This window comes from Lampetra fluviatilis, chromosome 49 (assembly GCF_964198595.1).
Source record: "Lampetra fluviatilis chromosome 49, kcLamFluv1.1, whole genome shotgun sequence".
NCBI lineage: Eukaryota > Metazoa > Chordata > Hyperoartia > Petromyzontiformes > Petromyzontidae > Lampetra > Lampetra fluviatilis.
The window spans coordinates 2,920,348-2,944,735 of NC_136323.1; the positions used below are offsets into that span (position 1 = coordinate 2,920,348).

At 52.0% G+C, this 24,388-nt stretch overlaps 1 protein-coding gene across 2 annotated transcripts; it reads left to right on the top strand.

The window, feature by feature from the left end:
* The first annotated feature begins 859 nt into the window (after positions 1-859).
* On the top strand, positions 860-24,388 carry LOC144948447 (prostaglandin G/H synthase 2-like). 2 transcript variants are annotated; one of them, XM_078877931.1, is made up of 12 exons: positions 860-1,012; positions 4,997-5,195; positions 10,133-10,228; positions 13,771-13,899; positions 15,018-15,161; positions 15,444-15,587; positions 16,504-16,685; positions 17,207-17,290; positions 17,962-18,208; positions 18,507-18,793; positions 21,119-21,266; positions 22,521-24,388. In XM_078877931.1, the coding sequence occupies exons 2-12, from the start codon at positions 5,189-5,191 to the stop codon at positions 22,874-22,876; spliced, it is 1,824 nt and encodes a 607-aa protein (XP_078734057.1). In that variant the 5' UTR covers positions 860-1,012; positions 4,997-5,188; the 3' UTR covers positions 22,877-24,388. The 2 variants fall into 2 exon arrangements, with proteins under 2 accessions (XP_078734057.1, XP_078734056.1); XM_078877930.1 differs by having other exon boundaries at positions 860-967.

Consider the following 24,388-nt stretch of genomic DNA (forward strand, 5'->3'; position numbering starts at 1 on the left):
TGTTTCAGTGATAATGATATTATTATAATACGCACCGCCACATCCTGCCATTATAATCACGCTTTATTTCCATATTCAATACAAATCTAAGTAAAGCGTTAAGCTCCTCGTGCTGTTTTGGGAAACGCAGATTCAAATAAGAATTGCTTCACCGTATCTGTAAGAGGCTAGACCTGGCTATTTTCGAGGTGACCATCAGATGGCAGTACAGCAATAGATTGCGGAGTTTTAGGGACTTGGTAGCTCTTCGCGTGTGTAATCTTTCTCCGGGTTCTCCGGATTACATTTCAGTTTCATGTATTAGGTATAGCCCTGTGAGCCATTCGGCTCTTGAATAGGGTGCAACCGCAACAAACAAAAACATGAACAAGAAAACATCTTAATGTGACTATGTGACTATGTGTAAACAGAAAATCCAAGAAAAGACAGCAAAATATTGCAGAAAAAGCACCATACACCAACGCTGTGTGCAAAAATCCCAGTGGGATGCAAGTCAAACAACAACAACAACCACAAGACAACTCAGATTCAGGCCATCAGTCTAACTCCGTACTACAACAAACACACATGGCCAAACCAAAAAACTTTTTCGAAATCACCAAAATAAAGCCATCCGCGTGCGTGTGAAGCCAAACTCGATGCAATTGACCAAACATGCTAATGTAGCAAGGACCATCCTGCAAACCGATCTTGACACCGCTGAATTCTAGTGGGGGGATGGGTAGGGTTAATGATTTGTGGAGGGGAGGGAATTTTCGTCTCCCAGACGGGCTCTTTCCCCGTGATGTATAAAGCAGAACAATGCAAAGTGCGTGACGGCGCGGGGGGTGGAGTTGGATGGGGGTGGGGTGCTCTTTACGACATTTTATGATAACGGCAGCTCCCATGCCTGGCCCCCGAAACGTCGACTCAGCGTGACTCAACTCCCAATCCTGGAAGCAACGATCGTAAACTGCAACCCTGGATTGTAAGGCGAGGGATTATTATCATCGTACAACTTTCATCGGCTCGGGTAAACGCTGTGTGTGTGTGTGCGCGTGCGAAATCTCGCGTTGTTGGGGAGCGGTGGTGTTGTGGTTAGCGCGCTGCGGGCAGAACGCGGCGACCCGGGTTCTGTATCCCGCTCACGGCCACCCACCGGTGACGATTATCTGAACCGGTCCTGGGCCTCCCCTGGTTCTACTCAGCCTCAAATTAGTACCTGGTGCGGTGTGTAAACATCGCCACTGGGGAGACAAAGGCGGTCGGACGTGGTGCGGTGCTGGCCACCCACCCCCTCGTGTGCCGTGCCGGCCTTCATAGGTGCTCGCTAACAGCACTTGCCCCAACAGTTTGCTACAGGCTATACGGGGGGGTCTTTGTGCCGTGCGTGGCACCGTCGCAGTCCACTTTCAAACCTTGAACGCTGTTGAGGTTTTCAATGGGAATTGCTTTGCGGCGGAGCGCAGCGAATTCCTGCGGACGGTTTTTATTGGCAAGTGTGGCAATGTGCAATCCTTCCTGTGGCAATCCACCGCTGGATGAAGGCCCCCCCCCCCTCCCATGTCCGCGGACTTCGTCCCACGCCTTTAGCTGCCGTTCCGGTGCCCGCCTCGACCGCCCATCCCCTTTTATTATCGTGTTGTAATGATGCAATCACGCAACCTGGCACAAAGTCCCAACCCGTACGGTTTAACACCGTATCCTTCTTGCACAATGTCTATTTTGTTTGTGATGGGACTTTGTAGCATGAATGTTGGGATTTCTAAGGGTACGGGGTGACCAATAAAGTTGGAATTTGTCTGTAATAAGGTAGGGCACTGATAAGGGGTTGACAGGTATGTAAAAGTGTAGCGTATAGTGTAATGTATAGTTTAGTGTATAGCAGTGTCGTGTAGAGTGTATAGTAGTGTAGTGTATAGTAGCATGCCTGTCAAACTCATACAGTGTACTCGCATTATTGTACAGGGAAATTGAGTTTTCAGGTCCATACGGCGTACAGCCGTTTCAATACGGGCGAAACATTGTTGTTGTCTATTTGTGTTTCTCCCTTGTGATGGGACTTTGTAGGATGAACGTTGAGATTTTTAAGCGCACGGGGTGACCAATACGGTCTGAATTGGCCTGTAATCAGGTCGGCGCTGATAAGGAGGTTGACATGTTTGGTAATGATGCTATTTTAGTTATTTTAGTAATTAATCGGCGTACGTTTTCTCTTTTTTCCGTGCTTTGCAAACGTCGCCCACGAAAATACGTATTAATTGTAACAAATCAGCTTCATAATCCCAGTCATACCTGGCATTATTATTATTTTATTTATATTGTAGAAGCTACGTAGATAGATAAAAAAAATAACAATATCACTATTATTTTTATAATTTGATCTGTCTACCTGGCTTTTCCGAAAGACCCAAATAATATGAATTCCTGCAGTCACGAAAGCTTTAAGTCAATATTTATATTGTAGAACTTTAGAATAGAGTGTAGTGCATCAAGACATTGCACATCTTAACGCCTGCACTTTTGCCAGAAAGCGTGACGTCCTTTTTGTATACATATATTATTCAATCCACATTGTGTCGTCGTCGTAAAATTGTACACGCATATCTCGTCTTCACGGTTGACAAAATGTCCCTGCGGAGCTCCGTAAGTAATCGTCACCGACCCATCGAGCGCCACGTGCCCACAAGTTGCGGATGAGACCCACGTCTGAATGCCGTCTGAGCGGCAAGCTATGCAGCGGGCATTGTTCACCCCGTTCATGTAAATTCTATATGCACTATTCTTTGGGTTCAATCGTGATTTGAAGATTCTAGATTTGAAGCTTTCGTGACTGCAAGGATTCATATTCTTAGGTTTTTTTCGGTAAAGTCACGTAGGTAAATTTTTTTTTAAATTAATAAAAGTTAAATAAAAAATAAAATAAAAATCACGACGTTTCGGAGGCAACACAAGCTTCCGTCTTCAGGTGGAACCGTCACAGCACGATAGCTGTATCAAGTGTTGATACAGCTATACGTGATTTGAAGCTTTCGTGACTGCAGGAATCCATACTCGTTGGTTCCTTCGGTAAAGTCACGTAGGTAAAAAATTAACCCGTAAAAACAAAGTGTTTCACTATAAATCCTTTATATGCGTGGCATCGGTTATATTTTATTACTCATTTCTGTTTTTCTTGAGTAAGTGTTTCATTTTTATCACATTGGTATTTTAAATTAAATATTTTGTCCTAAAAAGTGGAAAATGTAGGAAATTTTTTTTCACGAAATTAAATTGTCACGTACAACGAGTCTGTGTGCAAAATGTCAGCTCGATTGGATCACGGGAAGTGGGTTAAAAAACGACCGAAAGATTTGCACGGTCGTAAGCGCGCAAGCAAGTGAACTTAATATAAAGGATTTAATAAGTATAACCCGTAAAAACAAAGTTTTTCACTATAAATCATTTATATGCGTGGCGGCTAGAGTCCTCTCTGGCTTGAGATGGCTGCCACCTATGGGTCAGATGATTGCATTGCTTTATTAAGCAATTGGTAATTAAATATATTATTTTTGTCCTAAAAAGTGCAAAAAAAAATTCTACGAACATTAATTGTCACGCACAACGAGTCTGTGTGGAAAATGTCAGCTCGATTGGATCACGGGAAGTGTGTTAAAAAACGACTGAAAGATTTGCACGGTCATAAGCAAGCAAGCAAGCGAACTTAATATAAAGGATTTAAAAATCAAATAAATCCACGACGTTTCGGGCGCGACCTGACGATGGACGCTTGTGTTGCGCCCGAAACGTCGTGATTTAATTTATTTTATACCTACGTGACTTTACCGAAAGACCCAAATAATACTCTTTGCTTCTAGATAGGTTCAAAGAAAATAGTCCTCAATTTGTCTACGTAGCCCGAGTCCCTTTCCCGTTGCAGGCACCCGGCATCGCATCCCATTGCATCATCACAACGCTCATTGCTCCATTTCGCCGTCCCGAAATTAGCCTCTCACAAATTGAGCGTGATTATCATGATTGCTGAGCTTAGTCCGTCGGTGCGTTACGCGTGTGTGTCGATCAAACATATCCGTGCGCCGAGCAGGGAATTATCGGCTAGCCGCAACACAAATGACGACTCGTCAGTGCTTAAAATAACTTCACATTACCCGAGCCTGAGTCTCAATGGGTTTATCGCATCTCTTTGTTGAATCAAGGATAACCGAGGTGTATATATACACCGACTGGTGTACTGGCTACCGTGCTGCGCTTGCAAATGCAGAGAGGTCGCCATTTCACTCGATCTCCCGGCACGGCAGCTTTAACAACGGTGTGAGATTTAAATTTCGATTTAACGCTTTCGTGACTGCAGGGATTCATCTTCTTGGTTCTTTCGGTAAAGTCACGTAGAAGTAAAAAATAAAATAATACAAATAAAAACATAATAAAATAATATTTTTATTCTTTGGTTCTTTTCGGTTAAGTCACGTCTAAAAATAAAATAATAAATCAAAATAAAACAACACATTACCGAATCCTAACCACTAGACCACCACGTGACTTTACCGAAAGAACCAAGCAGCTGGTGTGAGATTTATTCCACCCTCGCTGCTGCCACCACCACCTCCTCCACAGTCCCACCGCTTCTGTTCACCCAGCTGTGTCAATGTGCAACAACCACGCACCACGCGTGGTGGTGGTGGTGGGGCAACGCGTGAGCACGCCGACAACCTCGCCCGGTGTTTAAGGCCAAGCCTCCACCAGCACTCGTATCTTCGCTTCGTTCAGGAGGAGCCCCCCCCCCTCCCCATTTATCGGCTGACAGTCGCGCTAGCGCAGCAATTGCAGAGCTGCGCCTACACCCCCCCCCCCCCCCTTTCGGGCACGCGTGAGGATTGGGGAGAGTTGAAGGGGAGGAGTTGAAGGGAGTGGATCATCGCCTCCCTCTTCCTACGCCTCCGTCGTCGCCGCCTCCTCCTCCGTCCGTCTCCCTTTCGTGTGTGTCGTTATTTGTTGGCGTACACCTCGTGTTGTGCAGGCGAGGCGAGGCCAACAATCCCAGGTGTATAAATACCTCGACTCGCTCCCACGCGCGGGGTCTTGGGCGAGGGGACAGACCTGCAGGGCTTGCAGCAGCAGCGGCGTCTACTCAAGGTTTCTATCTCTCTCGGCGATCCTCGCAACGCACCTGGAGAAGCTTCCTCGGCCGGGTCCCACACATCGACAAGTCATGACAGGTGAGCCCACGGCTACTCCGCAGGCTCCTTCGCTCACTCACTCACCTGCTCATACACCTACTGATAGATTTACACTCACTCACCTGTTCACACACCTGCCTACAGACTTACACTCACTCACCTGCTCACACACCTACCTACAGACATACACTCACCTGCTCACACACCTGCCTACAGACTTACACTCACCTGTTCACACACCTGCCTACAGACTTACACTCACTCACCTGCTTACACACCTACCTACAGACTTACACTCACTCACCTGCTCACACACCTGCCTACAGACTTACACTCACCTGTTCACACACCTGCCTACAGACTTACACTCACTCACCTGCTCACACACTTGCCTACAGACTTACACTCACTCACCTGCTCACACACCTGCCTACAGACTTACACTCACTCACCTGCTCACACACCTGCCTACAGACTTACACTCACTCACCTGTTCACACACCTGCCTACAGACTTACACTCACTCACCTGCTCACACACCTACCTATAGACTTACACTCACTCACCTGCTCACACACCTACCTATAGACTTACACTCACCTGCTCACACACCTGCCTACAGACTTACACTCACCTGCTCACACACCTGCCTATAGACTTACACTCACTCACCTGCTCACACACCTGCCTACAGACTTACACTCACTCACCTGCTCACACACCTGCCTACAGACTTACACTCACTCACCTGCTCACACACCTGCCTACAGACTTACACTCACTCACCTGCTCACACACCTGCCTACAGACTTACACTCACTCACCTGCTCACACACCTGCCTATAGACTTACACTCACTCACCTGCTCACACACCTGCCTACAGACTTACACTCACTCACCTGTTCACACACCTGCCTACAGACTTACACTCACTCACCTGCTCGCTCACCTACCTACAGACTTACACTCTCTCACCTGCTCACACACATGCCTACATACACTTACATTCACCTATTTACTCACCTGCTCACACACCTACCTACAGACTTAGTCACACTCACTCACCTGCTCACACACCTACCTATAGACTTACACTCACCTGCTCACACACCTGCCTACAGACTTACACTCACCTGCTCACACACCTGCCTATAGACTTACACTCACTCACCTGCTCACACACCTGCCTACAGACTTACACTCACTCACCTGCTCACACACCTGCCTACAGACTTACACTCACTCACCTGCTCACACACCTGCCTACAGACTTACACTCACTCACCTGCTCACACACCTGCCTACAGACTTACACTCACTCACCTGCTCACACACCTGCCTACAGACTTACACTCACTCACCTGCTCACACACCTGCCTATAGACTTACACTCACTCACCTGCTCACACACCTGCCTACAGACTTACACTCACTCACCTGTTCACACACCTGCCTACAGACTTACACTCACTCACCTGCTCGCTCACCTACCTACAGACTTACACTCTCTCACCTGCTCACACACATGCCTACAGACACTTACATTCACCTATTTACTCACCTGCTCACACACCTACCTACAGACTTAGTCACACTCACTCACCTGCTCGCTCACCTGTTCGCACACCTACCAATAGACTTGCGCTCGCTCACCTGCTCACACACCTACCTACAGACACTTACATACACCTATTCACTCACCTGTTCACACACCTGCCTACAGACACTTACACGCACTCACATACTCATACACTCACCGACTGGCAAACCTATCGACACACCCAGCTACCAACCAATACAGACTCGCACACCCACTCACCTGCTCACCTACTCACCTGCTCACCTACTCACTCACCTACTCACACACCTACTCACACACCTACTCGCACACCCACTCACCTGCTCACCTACTCACGCACCTGCCTCCCGACGGGTTCCTTTCACTTTGCGGCTGTCTCCTCTGGCACCGATGGATTATTACAGACGAGCCACACAGCGCCGCTGCTGCTGCTGCTGTCACCAAACTCAACTGCATCGTCCTCACTTAGGGCTCTGTGGGGTCTCTGTGAGTCTGTGGGGTCTCTGTGAGTCTATAGGGTTTTTTGTGAGTATGTGGGGTTCCGTGTGAGTCTGTGGGGGTCTCTTTGACTCTACGGGGTTCTGTGTGAATCTGTGGGGTCTCTGAGTCTGTGGGGTCTCTGTGAGTCTATAGGGTTCTGTGTGAGTCTGTGGGGTTCTGTGTGAGTCCGTGGGGTTCTGTGTGAGTCTATAGGGTTCTGTGTGAGTCTGTGGGGTTCTGTGTGAGTCTGTGGGGGTCTCTTTGACTCTACGGGGTTCTGTGTGAATCGCACGCTGACCAGCGTGGTGAAGCGGCTGGGCGGTTAGTGGCGCAGTGGTGACGCACGCCTCGCAAGCCAGAAGCGCCTGGGTTCGATTGCCCACTCTGGCTTCTGTCTGTGTAGAGTTTGTATGTTCTCTGGCCCCTGTTCTGCATGGGTTTCCTGCGGGTTCTCCGATTTCCTCCCAAAGCTCAACGCCCGCACGAGCTACTTAACCGGTATCGGCCAAACCACAGCGCAATGCTGAAAAATATGTAACTGCAAATCAATTTAACACGTAGGCTTTCGCGACCAATATTATTCATAATATAGGTTTTTGGGTCAGATCGCGTTAACTGCAAATCGTTCGATTGGATTTACAAATGTCAATATTGCACCCAAGTGCAGACCTTTGGCAGGACCGCCCTGAAAAAGAGTTGAGACTCAGTGAGGCATTCCTGGGCAAACAAGTTGAACCATTAGAATAATTATATTATCAGAACAACTTTATGTATCATTTCTAGATTTGAAGCTTTCGTGACTGCAAGGATTCATACTCTTAGGTTTTTTCGGTAAAGTCACATAGGTAAAAAATTTAAATTAATACAATTTAATAAAATGTATTAATTTAAAATGTTTTACCTACGTGACTTTACCGAAAAAACCTAAGAGTATTTATGTATCATGGGAACAAAATCGCTATGCGGTGGTGGGGTGTGACATTGGGACACATAACGATCCTCTAGCTCGGGGCACGGGCTTCCTCGACGCTTCTAGTACGAGGCACGCTTGTGCCAGCGAGTCTCGCACACAAAGACAACGGCGCGCACACACACACACACCCACACACCGCATGCACCGCTGCAATCCCTATCCGTGCTGTGCCGCTGGCAGTTGGCACACGTGAGTGGTTCTCACGCTCGGTCGGCACCACTGCTGATGCTGCTGCTGCCACGACTACGGCGACGATGATGCAGAGATCCTAAAATTAATGCCGCAAATAATTTTGCGCGTTCCGTATTCGCCGCCAGTCTCACAGGTGCGGGGGGCTAATCGCGAATGATGGCGCTGCGTTTCACAGACAGGTTTGGTGCGCCAGTAGCGAGTGTAGTGTGGGATGCACCGCTAATTGTAGTGCGTTAACGGAGTGGTGTTAAATTTCGATTTAAAGCTTTCGTGACTGCAGGGATTCATCTTTTTGGTTCTTTCGGTAAAGTCACGTAGAAGGGAAATAATAAAATAATACAAATAAAACATAATAAAATAATTCTCACGACGTTTCAGTCTGGTCGGACAGACCTGTTCTTCACCTGAGGACGGCTGCTTGCGTTGTGGCCGAAACGTCGTGAGAATTATTTTATTATGTTTTATTTTTATTATTTTATTATTTCCCTTCTACGTGACTTTACCGAAAGAACCAAGAAGGAGTGGTGTTACTCTGTGTGATCCCAATTGAGTAATTTACGGATGATTTTTCGAACTTGGAAGCCAGACGGCACGTAGTTGTACGGTCAATACTCGCACCGCAGGAATAACCAGGGCGACCTGCCAGATTTGAGCCGAGTTACCACCGGCGCAAGGTTCCAGGCATTGAGTAAAGACCCCTTGGCGTTTACTTCGAAAGCGTACACCTCTGTGCGTTCTCACAACCAGGCACGGGCTCGGATATTGCTCGCCCCGCCACCGATGTTATCCGCGGCCGGGGATTCGAACTCGGGTTCACAAAAACGACGGCGGATCGCAGTGCATTGACGGTGGCGTTGCTGCTGAGAGGAGGGAAAGGTCAACGCTCCCGAGTCACCCAGGAAGAGCCACGTGAGCTGCTGTACGATGCAGTGGGCACGTGACTCGTCACAGCGGCGGCTGCCCCCTCTGTCGGTAGAGGAGGCCTGAGGCTGTGGCTGGCAGTTGGTGACCTGTAGAGAGTCAGTTGCTACTACGACTGCCGTACAGCTATTTATAACCCAGGCTGTCTGTACACGGTGTGTGTGTGTGGACGTGATTGCCACAACATAGCTACGAGCCATTGCCCATTATTCCACAGGTACGTGAGCTTGCCCGATTAGAGTCTGGTACAGTGGTGGCAGTGGTAGCAGCCGTGCTTCACGGCATGAAGGGCCCGGGTTCGAATCCCGATTCGGGCATCTCTGTGTATGGAGTTTGTAAGTTCTCCCCCTGCTTTGCATGGGTTTCCTCCGGGTTCCTCCCAGAGCTAAAAACAAACAGTCAATGTTACCGGTATTGGCCCAAACATCGCAATTCTGTATATGCTGAAAACTTGGCGGGAATCTCCCAAAAACGAGTCTTGAGCATCAATGAAGTTTTCATGAGTAAACAAGCATCGTAATAACATAAACAACAACAACAACTACAACCCTCTCTCTGTACCCAGCTCATGTTTAAGCATGGCAATACCGAGCAGGCTGTTCCACACAATCGCCACGCTCCTTTTGCCAATCCACCGTTGGATGTACGTACGTTGAACTTCATTCGCACCACGCATAGCCGGCCGTGCCCATGACATACTTCACCACGCTGGTGAGTGCGGGTCGGTGAAGAGGGGGGGTACACAAGACCGGTTCGGGTACCGCTCACCACCGATGTTTGCCGCTGGCCGGGCATCGCAGCCCATTGTCCTCTTAACGTCTCCTCCACAGATAGGAGGAGGAGAAGTCCCACGAGTCGCCTCCTCGCGCCGTGGCTCCTGCTGGCGCTGTGCGCGGTGCTGTGCGGCGCCGCCGCCGCCACCGAAGGTAGGCCCCCGAGCGACGGCGCCCTCGCGTTTACCGTACGGCGCAAGTCCAGCGTCCGTTTGTTTCGCGCTCCGCCGACACGATTTTGGGTCGTACCGCACTGTGTTCCGTGCGTCGTTTGACTTCACTAACTTGAGGAAGCCACCCTCCCTCAGTACCTGCAGTGAAACGTCGGACATCATTCCAAAAAACGCACGGTACAACCCCGATAATAACATCACGCAGAAAGCAGTATGAGCAGCGCGACTGTGAAAAAGCCCTGCGTAGTTGTGTCGATAGTGAAGAAGCTCCCAGCACGTGGAGCGAAACGTCGGACACCGTGCGGAACATCACACGAGCGCTAAATCGTGCGCGGGAGAGCAGCATCGTGCCCGCTGCGGGGTTTCACCCCGATGGCCCTTGGCGAGTGCGGACAATGGGCGGCTGTTCACGCGGACGTCGGCAAAACATCCCCTCTCGCTGGCCCTCCTGGGGTCTGGCGGCTCGCCCGGCCGTCGCTCGCTCGGTACGGGCCTGGCGGGTCGTCGCCCGCGCTCTGCGTGCGCGTGTTGTGCGTGTGTGCGTGTGTGCGTGTTGTGCGTGTGCGCGTGTTGTGCGTGTGTGCGTGTGTGCATGTGTGCGTGTGTGCGTGTGTGCGCGTGCGTGCGTGTACTAGGACGAAGAGACCTTTCCCATCTATGGCGACGACGGTGCGTTCCGTTTTGCGCGTCCGTCTAGCCACCATTGACCTCTTCCACAAACAGCTGGTTTATGCAGACTCGATGCCTTGCGGTGATAATGGGTTTGTGTCTATTTGGTGTGTGAACATCTTAACACCTCCTGTGCTCTTGGCGGAAATGATGATTGCAATAATAAGTGGAAACCGTACAGATTTGCTTTGGCCAAAAGCAGAATTGCGATTGAGTAAAAAAAAAGGTTTGAAGCTTTCGTGACTGCAAGGAGCACAGGGGGTGTATAAAAAAAAAAGCTCCGATGCTCTTCTGGAAGCGTGGCGCCAGTCAACCGACAGCGGGGGCAACGGCGCGTGGCCGTGGCGGGCGACGGCTGGAAACGCTCGCGCTCAATTTCATGCAACGGTCTGGCGGCAAGGGGACGCCACTCAGGGCTGGCGGGGCGCGGCGCGCAAGGAAACGACGTGACGTCGCGTGGTGTCCCTTGGACAAAACCGAACGGAGCAGGATCTTCAAAACGCCACTTTGGGCTACGGCGGCAGTTTATAAACAACAAAAAAGCCCCACGCCGCGATGCTGCTTCATCCCAGTCGGGACAGGTGGTGCTGGCAAGTTAGCCTTCTTTTACGAGAGCCCAAATTACGGTGGGAAACGTATTAGTTTTTATAGGCCACGCCGGTTAATTATAAGAAACTGGTTACTTGTTTTGAATGCACCACACCCCATTCGTGGTGCTAATTAAACTTTCTCTCGGGCACCGATTGTGGCCAAAAATAGGCAGCCTTGCTTCACCCTGTATAGCCTAGGGTTGCCACTCCTAGTGTACCCAGGATCATCCTTAAGGCAGCAAGACATTACAAATCACGGCTTTGGTTTGTTGCGTAATAACAATAATAGCATTGTCAATAGCAACCTTGTGTATAACATCGACAAAGGTCCCCCCCTGTAGCCTTAAACTTTTTGGGGCAAGTGCTGTTAGCGAGCACCTAATGAAGGGTTGTATGGCACACGGAGGGATAGGTGGTCAGCACCACGCCCCAGCCGCCTTTCTCTCCTGAGTGGGTATGTTTACACACTGCACCAGGCACTCATTGAAGGCTCAGTCAACCTAGGGGAGGCCCAGGACCGGTTCAGATAATAGTCACCGGTGTTGGCCGTCACACACACACACACACACCTTGTGACCTTCGCTGAGCTATAGGAAACAGAATAAATAAACAGACCAATTCGCCTTCTTCCCACCTTTGTTTTTCCTGCTTAAATAAACGTATTTTACAGATCCTATCGGCCACACAACGCCTTTCGGAAGTGCGTTTTCAGCAGCACGGCTCGAACACAAGCAAAACTGGGATGCTTAGGGTCTCATTAGCATGGTGAGGCTCGCATCAAACAATGCCAATGAACTGTCGGACGTCACTAGGCCGTTCCGTGTCAGGGGCAACAGGATCGCCAAACTGAACGCGCCCGCTGACAGACAATACGTTGCCACAAACCATCGGTGCATTCCTATCGTGGAACCGGATCCCTGGACCGCCATGGGGTGTGGACGCCTTGCCGTGGCACGCGCCAATGATTGTGGAGAATGTTTGGTTGACTGTGCGCTTGCCTACTGCGTGGCAGGTCGCCGTGCACTTTTAGGGTCGTGCCGCGACCATGTCCGACGTTTCGCCCCGCGTGCCGGCGAGATTCGAATTCGGTTCGTGAAGATGCTCCCGTAATACGCTGCTGTTATTTGGCCACCAAAATATATATATTTTTTAATGTGCATTTAATCCGTTGACCATAGAAAACATGAGCAGCCTTAGATGTGTACCATCCGGCCTAAATTAAAGTGAAGTTTGATTTGTCCATCGGTTCCTGAGGAACCCAATCCACGTCCTGGGCATAAACACACGGCCGGGAGTCACTTTTAAGTTTTTTACAACGCTGTGCACAGAGCAAAGACGCAGTGGTGAGCGCTCTGTACTATGAACCCCAGCAACCCGAGTTCAATTCCTGTCCATGGCTGCCAATGAGACCCAAAAGGCTTAAACCAGCCCAGAGGTTGCTTGTTTAAACATATACTGATGGATAACGTTGGTCTGAAAAGCCAACTGCCCTTTGGTCTCAAGCATATTTGTATTTTTATGTGGAGACACAGAACAGAGTTGTGCTTATATTTGCTTTCAACCGAACACTTGCAGTTCAAATCCCGGTTGGGGTTAGACCCAGCCCATCAGGCCCCCAGGGGCCAATGAAATGCATTCCACTCTGTGAGAATGCCAACTGTGGTTGTCCAACATGTAGACCAAATTCCGCACATGGGGCACGTGAAATTTCCACCACCTCCTCCTTCTCACTCGTCTATCGCTACTATCGCGGTTGTCGTTCGCGTGAAACTCACTCAATCATTGCTGAAGTGTACGTGTGCATGTTGAACTTTTTTCGCGCCGTACGTAGCCAACCACGCTAATCGGAGGTGCGGTGTATGGTGGTGACTGCGTGTGTGCGTATGTGCACAAGTGTTCCAGAATGGTGTGTGTGGGGAGCGGTGGCGCAAAGGTTAGCGCGCTGCATTACAAACCCGGAGACCCGAGTTCAACTCCTGCACACGGCCAACACAAGTGACGAGTATCTGAACTGTTACTAGGCCTCTCCTAGGTCGACTCGGCATTAAACGAGTACCGGTTTCCAGCATGTAAACATCAGCACTGGCGAAACAGAGGCGGCCGGTCGTGGTGCTGGCCACCCACCCCTGATTTCCCCGTTCCAGCATTCATAGGTGCCCCAACACTCTGTTAGTGCCGTGCCGGCCTTCATAGGTGCTACTCGCGAACAACACTTGCCCCAACAGTCCGTCGAGGCTACACGGATCTCTGCATTTTGTTCCAGTTGGAGAGACGGCGAATCCCTGCTGTTCCTTCCCGTGCCGGAACAAGGGCGTCTGCACGGAGTACGAGCACGGACGCTACGATTGCGACTGCACCTACACGGGATACCACGGAAAAAACTGCACCATACGTGAGCAAGCCACGCCCGTCACACGCGCGCACGCCGCTCATCGCCCCGTCACCACCGCGCCCCGCTTTGTCCGGGGCGTGCCCCGCCACCCCCATTCAATTTCGATTTAAAGCTTTCGTGACTGCAGGGATTCGTCTTCTTGGTTCTTTCGATAAAGTCACGTAGAAGGGAAATAATAAAATGATAAAAATAAAACAAAATAAAATACAATTGTATTGAAATAATAAAATAATAATAAAAAACATATTAAAATACAATTGTATTTTGTATTTATTTTATTTTATTATTTCCACCCCCATTCATTTAACTGGCAGGGGGCCCGGTCGGAATTTGTCGTCCGTTTGGCACCTCGGTAGCCTTGCGTTAAGCGCGGTTGACATTAAGTCGTCATGGGGGGGGGTCCCAATTTAAAATGAGTGACGTCAAAGTTCTGTGAGGCTCAAACCGGGACGCCGCACGGCTCAGCTGGCAGCTGCCCCCTCCATTAGCTTAACCCACTTTTACATAAGCACGCCCACTGGGCCACTAGCTCCGCCCACTCGGCCACTAGCTCCGCCCACTCGACCACTAGCTCCGCCCACTCGGCCACTAGCTCCGCCCACTCGGCCACTAGCTCCACCCACCCACTTATCAGGTAGCCCAGCCCTCTGCCCACATTTAAACTAAAACTGTTTTTTATTGTACCAGGTAAGACCGACTGAGCTATAATAGCCCTTTTTCAGTAGAGACCTGGTCACAACAAATGATTGCTCGGCGAAATGGCTTATAAATACTCTCAAAGCATGTTTCTAAATGTGGAGGGGAAAACCGGAGGACCCGGAGGAAAAACCCACGCAACTACGGGGAGAAAATACAACCTCCAAATATACAACAGGCATCAGGGTCAGGATCGAACCCACGACCTCCTCCATACCGAGCGAGACAATTAAAATGTCGCCACTGCCACAAACACGAAGCCAGAACATATTAAACCGGTAAGAAAATTAAACATGTTTATGAACGTTACAGGGCATCTGGTGAGACTTCCTAAAACCAACTGACACTGTCACGGCCAAACCAGACCCTGGGTGAAATGTCTCAATCACATCCCCACCATTTGTGTTCCCCTGCTCGTACAGCGGAGCTGCGCACGGCCATCGTAAGGATGCTGAAGCCGAGCCCAGACACGGTGCACTGGATCCTAACCAACTTCCCAGCCGTCTGGGACGTCGTCAACAGCATCTCCATCCTGCGCGACGCCATCATGCGCTACGTCCTTGTGTGTGCGTCTTGCCTCACTTCCTACAACTTCCCACACGGCGGTGGTGGTGGTGGTGGCGACGGTGGTGGTGATGGTGGCGATGATGGAGGTTGTGGTGGCGATGATGGAGGTTGTGGTGGCGATGATGGTGGTGTTAGTGGTGGTCGTGATGTGAGCGAGCAAGTTGCAGGGTTGCGCATTTCCCTTACACATCACCTGAATGCGTCTACAAACTCGAACGCTTCCTCCCATCGTTAGCGTTCACGCGGCTTTACACGTCTGTCTGCGTGTGTGTCTCTGTCAGCGCGCTCGGACCTGATCGACAGCCCACCGACCTACAACTCGGTGTACGGATACAAGTCGTGGGAGGCGTACTCCAACCTGTCGTACTTCACGCGGATCCTGCCGCCCGTGCCGCGGGACTGCCCCACGCCCATGGGCATCGCAGGTAGCCGACCGAGCATTGCCTCGTGGCGGATTGGTCTCGCTGTAATATTCTGACCCGTGTTCGTGACCCTCACAAATATATTAGATGTATTTAAAGAGGTAAACTGAGGTAAATAGTGGTATTTTATGATATAAACTGAGGTTAAATAGTGGTATTTTAGAGGTAAACTGAGGTAAATAGTGGTATTTTATGATATAAACTGAGGTAAATAGTGGTATTTTATGACATAAACTGAGGTAAATAGTGGCATTTTACGAGGTAAATCGTGAGGTGGAAACGGAGGGTCGGCTTTTCACGTTATCCAATTAGTTGATTAATGTACCTCATAATCGATACTTATTTTATCGAATACTCAAAATAATGCAATAGTTAAAATATGCGAGGAATTCAATCGGGCAGGCGGCAACCCCAACGTCAGGGCGCTCGGTGGCAGTTGCACCGCCTGTGCACTCGGGCGACGGCTACCGCTGTCGGCGTTTGCGGTTGAGCCCGCAGAACGATGGCAGAGACCGTGGCTGCACGCGGAAATGTCACACGCGTGAATTACAGAACGCTGACGGACATTGTTCAATCACCGCCATTGTGTGTGTGGTTCTTGTTGTTATTGCTGCTGTCGCCGTGTGTGGGGAGCGGTAGCTCAGCGGTCAGTGCTACGAACCCGGCGACCCGAGTTCGATTCCCGCTCACGGCCAACACCAGTGACGATTATCCTAACCGGTCATGCGCCTACCCTAGGTCAACTCGGCCTCAAATGAGTACCTGGTGCAGTATGTAAATATTGCCACCAGGGAGACAAAGGCTGCTGGGCGTGGTTCCGGCCACCCACCCCCTCGTGTGCCGTGCCGGCCTTCACAGGTGCTTTCTACAGTCTGTTAAGGCTACACGGGGGGATCTTTGTTGTCTTGGTGTGCGGCAGGCAAGCCCCAGCTGCCCGGCGCCAAGCTCGTGGCCGAGCGGCTGCTGCTTCGCCGGCAGTTCAAGGCCAACCCGCACGGCTCCAACCTCATGTTCGCCTTCTTCGCACAGCACTTCACTCACCAGTTCTTCAACACGGACCCCGTGCGGGGCCCCGCCTTCACGCGCGCGCTGGGCCATGGGGTAAGCGGCACGAAACGCACGCACGCACACACGTACGCACGCACACACAAAGAAAAAGACAAAGAACCCTCATATCGCCTTCATATACTGTTGTGGCAAGTGCTGTTAGCGAGCACCTATTAATGGCGGGAACGGCACACGAGGGGGTGGGTGGCCAGCACCACGCCCGGCAGCCTTTGTCTCCCCGGTGATGATGTATTTAACGCACCGCACCAGGTACTCATTTGACCTATTGGAGGCCCAGCACCAGTTCAGATAATCGTCACTGGTGTTGGCCGTGAGCGGGAATCGAACTCTGGTCGCCAGGTTCGTAGCGCAGCGCGCTAACCGCTACACTACCAGCCACACACATACACACGCACACGCACGCATGCATACATCTAGAGGGTGTGGGGGCGTGGGTAGAAGGCATTCCTAAAATGTCAAGTTTTTTCAATTATCTACATAGATGCATGGATATTGCTGCTGTTCTCCGCACAATTCGTTTGAGCGAGAAGCGCGTGTGACGTGATGATTTCCAGGTCGACCTGAACCACATCTACGGAGGAACGCTGGAGAGACAACACCAGCTGCGGCTCTTCAAAGAAGGGAAATTAAAATTCCAGGTTGGCACCGCCCTCTCCTCCCCTTGGTTGTTCCTCACCACGCTCGCTGCTCACCCTCACAAAGAGAGAAATATAAGGATTGGTTTTAACCATTCCAGCAATAAAACATTCGTGTTAAAATGTTACAACAACAAACAGAAATCTTTTGCAAGGAATCATGCCTGCATTAACCACATATACTATCAGAGCATGTTTTTTTTGCGTGTGCATGTTCGCCACAAATATATGTGGTTAATGCAGACATGATTCCTTGCAAAAGGCTTCTGTTTGGTGTTGTAAAATCTTAACACAATTGTTTTATTGCCGGAAAGGGTAAAGCTTATTCTTATATTTTGATACTGGCAAAGGAGGTCCCAGAGAGAGAATTGTTGTGACCTGGGGTGCGGTAGCGGTTGAACACAGGCTCGTGGTAGTGGTTGCACACAGGGTGGTGGTGGTGGTGATTCGGACGACGCAGTGGTGGATGAGACGACGCAGTGGTGGATGAGATGACGCAGTGGTGGATGAGCCGACGCAGTGGTGGATGAGATGACGCAGTCCGTGCCTGGTACCGAGCCCTCAACACGGGCATCGCAATCAACGAGCGGAGCTCACGGGGGGCACGGTAGCCATCGTAGTCGCGCGATAAGAGAGAGCGATGATCGATGACGCTCCGATGACGTCGTCCCCAGCTGATCGACGGGGAGGCGTACCCCCCACTGGTGCGCGACGCGCCGGTGCACATGGTGTACCCGGAGCACGTGCCGGCGTCGCTGCGCTTCGCCGTGGGCCACGAGGTGTACGGCCTGCTGCCGGGCCTCCTCGTCTACGCCACGGTGTGGCTGCGCGAGCACAACCGCGTGTGTGACGTCCTGCGCGCTCAGCACCCGCGCTGGGACGATGAACGACTCTTCCAGACGGCGCGCCTCATCCTCACCGGTGAGGGGCCGGCGGTGGCGGTTGGTGGTCGTGGTGATGGTGGTAGTGGTCAGTAGTGGTCGTGGTGATGGTGGTGGTCGTGGTGGTGGTGGTGGTGGTCATAGTGGTGGCGGTGCTGCCGATAATGACAACGATGACGGTTGCAGGACTCTCCTGATGAAACAATCATGTGACTCCCTGAACCGTTCCTGGGTAAACGAGCACAACAATAACCGTAACAACAACCACAACAACAACAACAACAAAGTACCGATACCCGCCGCGTGTGTGGCAAACGCCCATCCCCGCGTGAGCGCAGGCGAGACGATAAAGATCGTGATCGAGGAATACGTGCAGCACCTCAGCGGCTACAACTTCCACCTCAAGTTCGACCCCACGTTGCTGTTCGGCGTCAACTTCCAGTACAGCAACCGCATGTCACTCGAGTTCAACCACCTCTACCACTGGCACCCGCTCATGCCGGACTCGCTGCACATCGACGGGCGCAACTACAGCTACAACGAGTTCCTCTTCAACCCCGGGCTGCTCGCCGACAAGAAGCTCATGCCGCTTGTGCGGAACTTCATGCGCCAGCAAGCCGGCACGGTGAGGAAGGGGGAATAGATCAAATAGATGTATGTGTAGTGCTGAACTTTACGCGGACAACTTCTTCCTTTTCTGTCGTCACTTTATTTGATCAAACTCAGCACATTTCGCCACCATTCTCCAGCGTGTTCTCCCTCTCTCTCTCAGTCTCTCCCGACTCTCCTCTCTGCTTCTCTGTCCCACTCCAGCCGTCGCTCTCTCTCGACTTCTCCGTCTCACTCCGACTGTCTCTCTCGTTCCCGTTCCACTGCTGGCCTATCCGTCCTCTCGTCACCTCTTCTTCCGCTGCTCCACCGCTACCGTATTCTACCTCTCGTATCTTCCTCCGTCTCCATCTCTACTGCTACCCTGTACTTCTTCTTCTACTCCACTGCTTCTCTATACTTCTTCTCGTATCTTTTTTTTCTGCTCCGATCGTCTCCGTCCAGCTCCCAGCACAACTCCCCGTCTCCCTCTGACGCTCCCATATTTATCCCCGTCCCTATTAATTTCCAATTAATTAACTGGTGTCCCCCTCCCCCCGTGCCCCCGGCCCCGCCGCCACCTGTCCCCATTCCCAAACTTAAAGGCGCCACCGTGTCCCTGACAACAACAACTGGCCAATCACTGCCCTGCATCCATAATTGCCTAACGGGCCGTTTCCGTCTCACCCGTTGTCCCCCAGCAACAGCAGCATGTCCCACTACGACCCCACTGTTCCCAACCCGCACGTGTTTACAATTACCCCACTTGGCGCGCGTTAAACCACTACATATGTATACGCGTGTGTGTGTGTGATGAGACCTCCCTTGCCAATATCCAAATATAAGAATAGGTTTCATTGCCAGAAAGGGTAAAATCTATTCTTATATTTGGATAATTGGCAGGGGAGGTCCCATCATGTAGCTGCTCACCCTGAGCTCTCAATGTCTTGACGGTGGCGTTGTCTTTGTGCTGTTCGCCTTTTGGCGTCCTCTGGCCTAACGCTGTTTGAGACGAGGCTCTAAAGAAAGCTGTCTCTGGTGTGGACCAATCAGTTTCAAAGACAATGCATCATCATCTACTACCAGAGCATGTTTTTTTGTTTGCATGTTCACCACAAGTATATGTGGTTAATGTAGACATGATTCCTTGCAAAAGGTTTCAGTTTGGTGTTTTAACATCTTAACACCTGTTTTATTGCCAGAAAGGGTAAAACCTAGCCTTATATGCGTGTGTGTGGGGAGCGGTGGTGTAGTGGTTAGCGCGCTGAGCTACGAACCCGGCAGCCCGTGTTCGATTCCCACTAACGGCCAACAACAGTAGCGATTATCGGAATCGATCCTGGGCCTCCCCTAGGTTGACTCAGCCCTAAAATTAGTACCTGGTGCGGTGGGTAAACATCGCCACAGGGGAGACAAAGGCGGCCGGGCGTGGTGCTGGCCACCCACCCCCTCGTGCGCCGTACCGGCTTTCATAAGTGCTCGCTAACAGCACTTGCCCCAACAGTCTGTTAAGGCTATGCGGGGGATCTTTGGCTTTGTTACATGTAAACAACCTGGAGTGCATGTGACACTGCACAGCTCTTTCCAATGTGTGTTTGACATCAGGAAATGTATTGGGGTGTTTGTGGGGGCGGGGTGCGGGGGGGGGCGTGGGATGTTTGGTGAGGTCAGGGTGCGGTTTTCAGGCTTCAAGGCACGGCTGGGTCCATTCGCAGGAGGCCGGGGAGGAGAACCAGCCAAACAAACTTACACGCTTGCCCGTCACAGGATGATCGATGGCCCTGTTTGCTACGCTCACTTTTTCTTTGCCCGTGGCCACGGCCGCCCGGAATGCGCCTGGTCTCGTCGGAGTTCGGGAGCCAAGCAGGGAGAGCCTGCGTAGGGCCTGAGATGGACAGGGCCGGCGCCGCGTGGCTAACGGGCGTTACAGCGCTGCGGCGCTACGATGCGCCTTCACCGGCGGCTCGCCTGCGCTGACTGGTGCGGTGAGGCGTGGTCAGGACAACCCCCGTGACCGACACGCCATGGGGGGAAGCCTCAATCCAGCAGTGGATAGGCAAACGGCTGCAGGGTCTTCTTCGTGACAATCTGTTGTATAACAGCCAGAGTCTCCCTGTCAAAACCGGTGTGGGGCACGCTCATTAATAAATAATGCTATTAGCCAGTCTCTCCATATGCAAACAAACGTTCACTTTCCACAGATTGGTACGTATTTTACCAGACCCTGTTTGTAATTTGGTTTATTCCGGCTCTGGAACGCACGGCGTGGGGGGAGGCCGTCGTCCGGCAGTGGGTTGACTGACCGGGTTCTGTGCTGTGCGGACGCGCGCACGCGTGTTTGTGTGCGCGTTGCCGTGGCCAGGTGTCGGGCGGTCGAAACGTCAACAAGAACCTCCTGCACGTGGCGACGAGCATCATCGAGCACGGGCGCACGCTGCGCCTGCAGTCGCTCAACCAGTACCGCCACCGCTTCAACATGCGACCTTTCACCTCCTTCCTGGAGCTCGCAGGTGCTGCCCTCGCCCATCCTGCAAAACACACCCCACACCTTGACTCCAACTTCAACCCTGACCCCAGACCTGACCCTAACCCCGACCCTGACCCAACCCCATCCATGACCCCCCAACCCCGACCCCCGACCCCCAACCTGACCCCAACCTGACCCCAACCTCCAACCCCGACTCTGACCCAGACACGGACCCCGAGGCCAACTCTTACCCCCGACCCCAACCCTGACCCCCAACTCCGACCCTGACCCCGACCCTGACTCTGAGGCCAACCCTGACCTCAATCCTGACCCCAAGCCCCTACGACTCACCTTCCCATGTGACCACGACACTCCCCTCGACACTCGCACCTCTGCTGAGCTGCCGGCCCACCGGAGGCGGTGATAATTGCCGCGTTGTGGAACAATGAGGTGGTGGTGCCTCCTCTTCCTGCCACCACCAAATGGAGCCACGAGCCGCACTGTCATCCCGCTCCCAACGGAGACGACGCGCCCGGCGTGCCGGCTCCACTCCATCCCTCGCTCTCTCTCGCTCCCTCTCCCTCTCTCACGCTCTTTCACGCTCTCTCACGCTCTCTCTCAGGGGCAGGGGGGGTGTGAATGGAACCCCCACGGCGCACAATTTGGCTATGTGGATATTCGACGCAATTATCTCGCTCGTTCATCTCTCCGGTAGCCCGTAGAAGGATGGCAGTGAAACCTGCATTTATGTCGTGCAAACCTCCACAACATCAACGAAACCTCTCGGTTTTTATTTTAGCCTAATGGCAGCTCATCATCATCACAATTGGGCGGTGGCACCAGCGGTCATGGCGCGTTTGCCGCTTGTCGCGGAGGGTTCGAATCCGGTAGGCCGCGCTGGTTATCGCTGCGGGTGCAATAACTGTGAATAACATCGCGCGACGTTTGCTTCACGGTGGACGTTAGAGATCCCGTAACGTCCATTAGCAAGGGTAGAGCCACCGTGTGCCACCGGCGTCGTGGTCCAAATTGGCCCAAGTCTAAAATGACGCCGCGAAAATGACTCAATCAGGACTATACTCACAGCGACCATCATATATGAACCTACGTTGAACTTCTTTCGCACCGTACACAGCCACCCGTGCTAACCGTGGCCCCTACTGGCAGCGGACTGATGCCCCCAGGTCATTGTTGAAAACGAGGCTCCTCTATCCGGTTCATCCCAACAAAATCACCCTGATGAACCTTGACCCCGTCCTCCTCCCCCCCCATCCCCCGTCCGGTGGTACGCCGGCAGGCGACGAGGAGATGGCAGCCGAGATGGAGGAGCTGTACGGCGACGTGGACGCCGTGGAGTTCTACGTGGGCCTCCTGGCCGAGAAGTCGCGCCAGGGCTCCATGTTCGGCGAGAGCATGGTGGAGATTGGGGCACCGTTCTCGCTCAAGGGTCTCATGAGCAACCCCGTGTGCTCGCCGCTCTACTGGAAGCCGAGCACCTTCGGCGGCGACGTGGGCTTCGACATCGTCAACACGGCGTCGCTGCGCAAGCTCGTGTGCCAGAACGTCGTGGGGCCGTGCCCCCGCATCTCCTTCGCCGTGCCCGAGGCCGAAGCGGGGCACCTGTGCGGCGAGGGGGTTCACTGTGAACTGTGATGACCGAGTGTGTCGTGTGTGTGTCCGTGTGTGTGTCCGTGTGTGTGTGTCGTGTGTGTGTCGTGTGTCATGTGTGTCATGTGTCAGGCGTGTCGAGTGTACGTCAGTTAGAGCATGGAGCTACAAACCCGGTGGCGCAAGTTCAAATTATATCATAACTGATCCCGGTCCTCCCCTAGGTTGACTCAGCCTTAAATGAGTACCTGGTGCTCAAAGGCGGCCAGAGATGGCGCTGGTTCCACCACCCCTTTGTGTGTTCTACTGAGGTCTCATCGACTCACACACTCACTCACAGACCTAGATAGAGAACCACAGCCTTGCACAGACCCACACACGCGCATAGAGACCCACACACTCGCGGTGGAGACCCACACTCAGAAATGGCCTCGTGGTAGCCCAATACTGGTGCAGCAAAGTCATCATCACCCATTGGCTTTGTGTTCCAATTCACAAAGCTGCACATACCACACACTACGCGTACCACACGCATCGCCATCCAGCTTCGAGGATATTTACTGCACCCTCCCGGTTTGACCCTTCCAACCAGCACTGGCCCAGTGTCATTACAGCACTGTTATGAATTCTGAAGTGGGGGGGTTTCTCGAGACCTTTGTTTATTGAACGTGGGCGGTGTACCCCGACCGTGGGAATCTGCTGGAGAAAACTGGAATGCCCTTGCCGTGCCACACCGTGTTGCTCGATTCGCCGAACGTCCCTCCAACGTTCAGGTTTCGTAGCCCGAGGGCCTTAAATTATTTATCCGACGGCGGTTACGCAATGCGCAGGGAGCTGACCAACGGCCGACTGCGCGTCGTGTCGCGCGCTCGAGCTGTGAATGCGACGACGACGCGACGAGAGCGCGGTAATAACTTATTGGCGCCGAGTGTTCGTAGACGATTATTTAAGCGTTTCTGTCATCGTACATCGCCAAGAGCTGCGGGTGCAGCTCGCTGCAGTGGCGAATCACCCCTGTTGTTAATCGGTGGCCTGCCCCAAGCAGTCCACCGCTCTGCGTATTCGGCGAACATCCGGCAAGACTCGAGGTCACGAACCATGCCGGGCGGATTCTCTCTTCCCTCGAACTGCCGCGCGGAAGGCAGCTCGTTTGCGGCGGTGATTGGTCCCCGACCCGCGAGATGCACTGGGTGACGGACGCGCGCGCGCGAGCGAGCGAGCGTCCTGACGGACGGACAAACGGACGGAAGGACAGACAACTGGCCAAAGAGGTGGGGAGTGATGGACAGATGGATGGACGGAGAGACGGTGGGCCAGATAGGACAGACATAGACACAGAGGGACAAAGAGATGCTGCCTCTTTCATAGGGTGATATAATAATGATGATGAGGGCATTATGCATGGACGAGCTGGATTTTAAATCGAAACACGTGGGGGGAGGGGGGAAGGGGGGAAGAATTCAGAATGCTGGAATGGATTTAAATTACATGCGAATTACATACGACGCTTTTGTATTTATTTGATATGTGTAAATAAAGTTGGGATGTTGACACCTG

Coding starts and splice junctions, on each gene's coding strand:
- LOC144948447 (XM_078877931.1), top strand. Junction 15,588..16,503: donor CACGCCCATGGGCATCGCAG/GTAGCCGACCGA, acceptor GGTGTGCGGCAG/GCAAGCCCCAGCTGCCCGGC. Junction 21,267..22,520: donor CTCCTTCCTGGAGCTCGCAG/GTGCTGCCCTCG, acceptor GTACGCCGGCAG/GCGACGAGGAGATGGCAGCC.